Genomic DNA, 3,267 nt, shown 5'->3' with positions numbered 1-3,267 from the left:
TCTAAATATCAAACGTATAAATATCGAGCATCTGCCTCAACACAAAATCTTGATTTGATCGAAAAGCGTGAAGAGCATAATCATGAAACTTCGCCAGGGAAATCAGATGCCCCAAACGCCAATAAGCACTTAAATGAGCTGCGAAGACAGTTACACGGGCTGTTGCAGTTGTCACTGCGGTTTTGCCAGTAACAATTAGTATGGCTACTCGTTATAACCTCCCGACTGACTAAAAACTGATTTGTACGGCTGCACACACACACAAACAGCTAGATGTTAATATCGCACATTGAACCTGGTTGCACGAAATTTCAAGGCACACAGCAATATGGCGCGCAACCCCGTTGCGCGAAAGGCTCAAAAATGAACCATTTTGTACGGGACTCTGAAATGCTAAGAAGTCAGAAATATCAGCTTCTTAGTCAGACGACGAAATGACCCTTAAAATCATTCCCAAAAAATTCGGTCAGCTATATTCTATTCATGTTAGTCTATCTGGTATCGCACTTACTTGTATCAGATTGATTCTTCCCTTTCCGACATCTTTCTTCCCGACAAAACAAAACAAAACAAACGTACGATCGGTTTTTGCAGGCCTGAACTGATTTAGCTAGCACTCTTCAGTCGTTCCAAAAAAAAACTGCTTGGAGCACAATTAATGGGTTGTTAAAAAATTATTAAACTGGGTTTAAAAACTTTCAAGTGTCTAAAAGTGTTGAAACCAAATGTTGAATTCATTTGGTCCCAAAAATGCGGCCCCTCCCTTGTATTTGAAAAAAAATAGTGTAAATCCTATGATATGATCGTTCAGGAAAATCAAATTGTATGCGGAAAACTGCTTTTTACCCAAAAAAAAACGAGCTGTGTCTCTACTTCAATTCAGCCTAATTTGAAAAAATGCTGCCAAACCCTATCATTTTTTTTTCAACTTCTCTTTGGAACCAGCAAGATGCGGCAATGAGTGGCCTTGTCGACAACAATTGTTGTTGAAAGATAGTATTTTGGCAGAATCTCTTAATTTAGCGCAGCCATTCTATTATGTGCAAAGTAGTGGACAGCTCGCAAAGAACGCCATCGTACATTTTTTTTCAATCTATCAAGTCGCCATAAACTCACATCGAAGAAAAAATACCGCATTCAAAATGAAACAATTCAAAACAATAATTCTGTTATACTTTTTGTTTTGAAAAAAATGTTTCCTTGCAGACTCTCGAAAAAAGCAAGAATTTGACTTGTTCACTAGCAATTTAATCTCAAGACAACCGCCCTTTGACGGGATGCTAGAATGGGATTGGTCGCTGGAGAGCCTTCATGAACCATAAACGTTTGCGTTTTCGGTACAACAGTTTTAAAAAACTTAATTCCTAGACCGGCTCAAAATTCCCAGAATATACGCCGTTCTATTCAAAAAATATTTATTTAATTGAGAGTCTTTGAAATTCACTGAAAAGATTTTTGGTTATGGTTCGGATCATTTAAACACTTTGAATTATTGGCAGGGTCATTTCTGTCCGAGCCAACGCAGGTTAAGTAGCGCACATTTTTTTCGCTTTAAAGGGCAAAAAAAGCTCGTTGAATTCTTTGATGCTTACCTAAGTACCCTCTGAAGTAAATTTTATTTTCATTTTGGATTCAAACGGTGTTATGAAAACGATAAGTTATAGAAACGGCTTTCTATAAGAAACGATAAGTTATAGAAACTTTTGTAATTTTAAATAGATACCCGCACTGAAGTTTCATAGATAATAATCGATTATATTGGCTTTTCATAGTCAGTCTCTACAAAATAACAAAAATAATTGATTATAATCGATTGAAAATGGATTATAATGATAATATTTTTTAATCAATAAAATCTCAAAAAATTTTATCAAAAGAAAAATCATCCAACTTAATCGATTATAATGGATCATAATCTAATTATCCAAATCTTTTTGTGTGTTGTTTTCGTTTTTTCATAATATTGTCAAAGTTAAATTAGTTATTTTGTTCTCTCGCTTAATTTCTTTTTTTTTGACGTGAGGAGCTAGTCAAAAAAAGCTATTCTTGAGCACTTTTTGGAATATTACTACATATTGGCCGCCCCTGGATGAACGTGTTCGTTCGAATTTTGCGGGAAGTTGCAAAAATTAGAGTAATTGTTTACTAAATTTATTCAATTTTCATGGATTTTAAGTACAAAAAATAATCCATTATATTGAAAATAAAAACGGTTTATAATCGATTATAATGGATTATAATGGATTTAAATTTTTCCAAAATAATCGATTACAATCGATTAAAAATCGATTACGTGGTCTAAATTTGACATGATAATCGATTACATAGACAACATTTTAGTCAACGAAAATCCATTATAATCGATTATTACCCCTGAAACTTCGGTGCGGGTAAGGTAACGAAAGATACTTAGTGAAAGTGTATGTTATTAAGGAGTTTAAAAGGTTGGAACTGTAAAACAATACCAATGGTTGTCGAATAACGGAGCTTGGAAATTTTTGAAAATTACAACTGGATGATTATCAATTTGACTTGTTTGATGGATCTGCGTTTAGTTGGTATTTGCAGTGAAGGTTACGTGAATGTGCCTGGGACCTCAACAGCCAAGTGTTTTAAGCTTGTGGGGGAAACAGCTGATGTCGGCGAAGCTTTGAAAATGTGCACGTAAGATTTTTGTGAACTAAATTTTAAAACCTCAAAATTCCAACGCATAGAAAACACAGCTGGGTCAATGAAACGAAGTTTTTATTCCGAAATGAAAACACGAAAGCTGAACAAAGTCGAAACATGATTATTACCATAAGTTTGCTTACAAATATACGGACAAAATATTTTGCCCGAAATCCAGCATACGTAGAATTATATCAGGTCGGAAACGCTGTAAGCTAAAAACCAAAAACAAAACAAAATGATTCTCAAGCGAAAATTTTCAATTTCACAAAGCTTGAAAAATTCTATTTGGAATAAATTTGATAAGACGGAATAATGGCTTCCAAAACAAAAAGATCGATCCCTGTTCCCTTAGCCATCATCTGCTCGTAGCTACGGCATCACTTTTTCTAATATTTCAGTGACTCAAATGGAAAACTAGTTGAACCCACCACAATAGTGAACACATGGGCTTGCATAGCATGAGCTCGCATGCTTTTTGGCTCGGATTCCGAGAAACATCACGAATTTTTAATCCCAAACTGTTCGGAAGTAAATCAGCACGAAATCCAGTTGCGATGGCGGATGAAGATTTCTGGCAGTGGTCTCAAGATTTGG

The 3,267-nt window shown here is 35.1% G+C and overlaps 1 protein-coding gene across 1 annotated transcript in view; it reads right to left on the bottom strand.

Annotated features, from left to right (window-relative positions):
• Positions 1-204: 204 nt before the first annotated feature.
• LOC134839931 (uncharacterized) overlaps positions 205-3,267 on the bottom strand; it is a 16,962-nt gene continuing 13,899 nt past the window's right edge. The window contains exon 4 of the mRNA XM_063855559.1: positions 205-249. Coding sequence (XP_063711629.1) covers positions 205-249 — 45 coding nt within the window. The remainder of the gene's footprint in view (positions 250-3,267) is intronic.

The sequence above is a fragment of the Symsagittifera roscoffensis genome, chromosome 2 (genome assembly GCF_963678635.1).
Source record: "Symsagittifera roscoffensis chromosome 2, txSymRosc1.1, whole genome shotgun sequence".
Taxonomy (NCBI): Eukaryota; Metazoa; Xenacoelomorpha; order Acoela; family Convolutidae; genus Symsagittifera; species Symsagittifera roscoffensis.
Note: the sequence above shows the minus strand (reverse complement) of the source record. Positions and strands in the feature narration are given on the sequence as shown.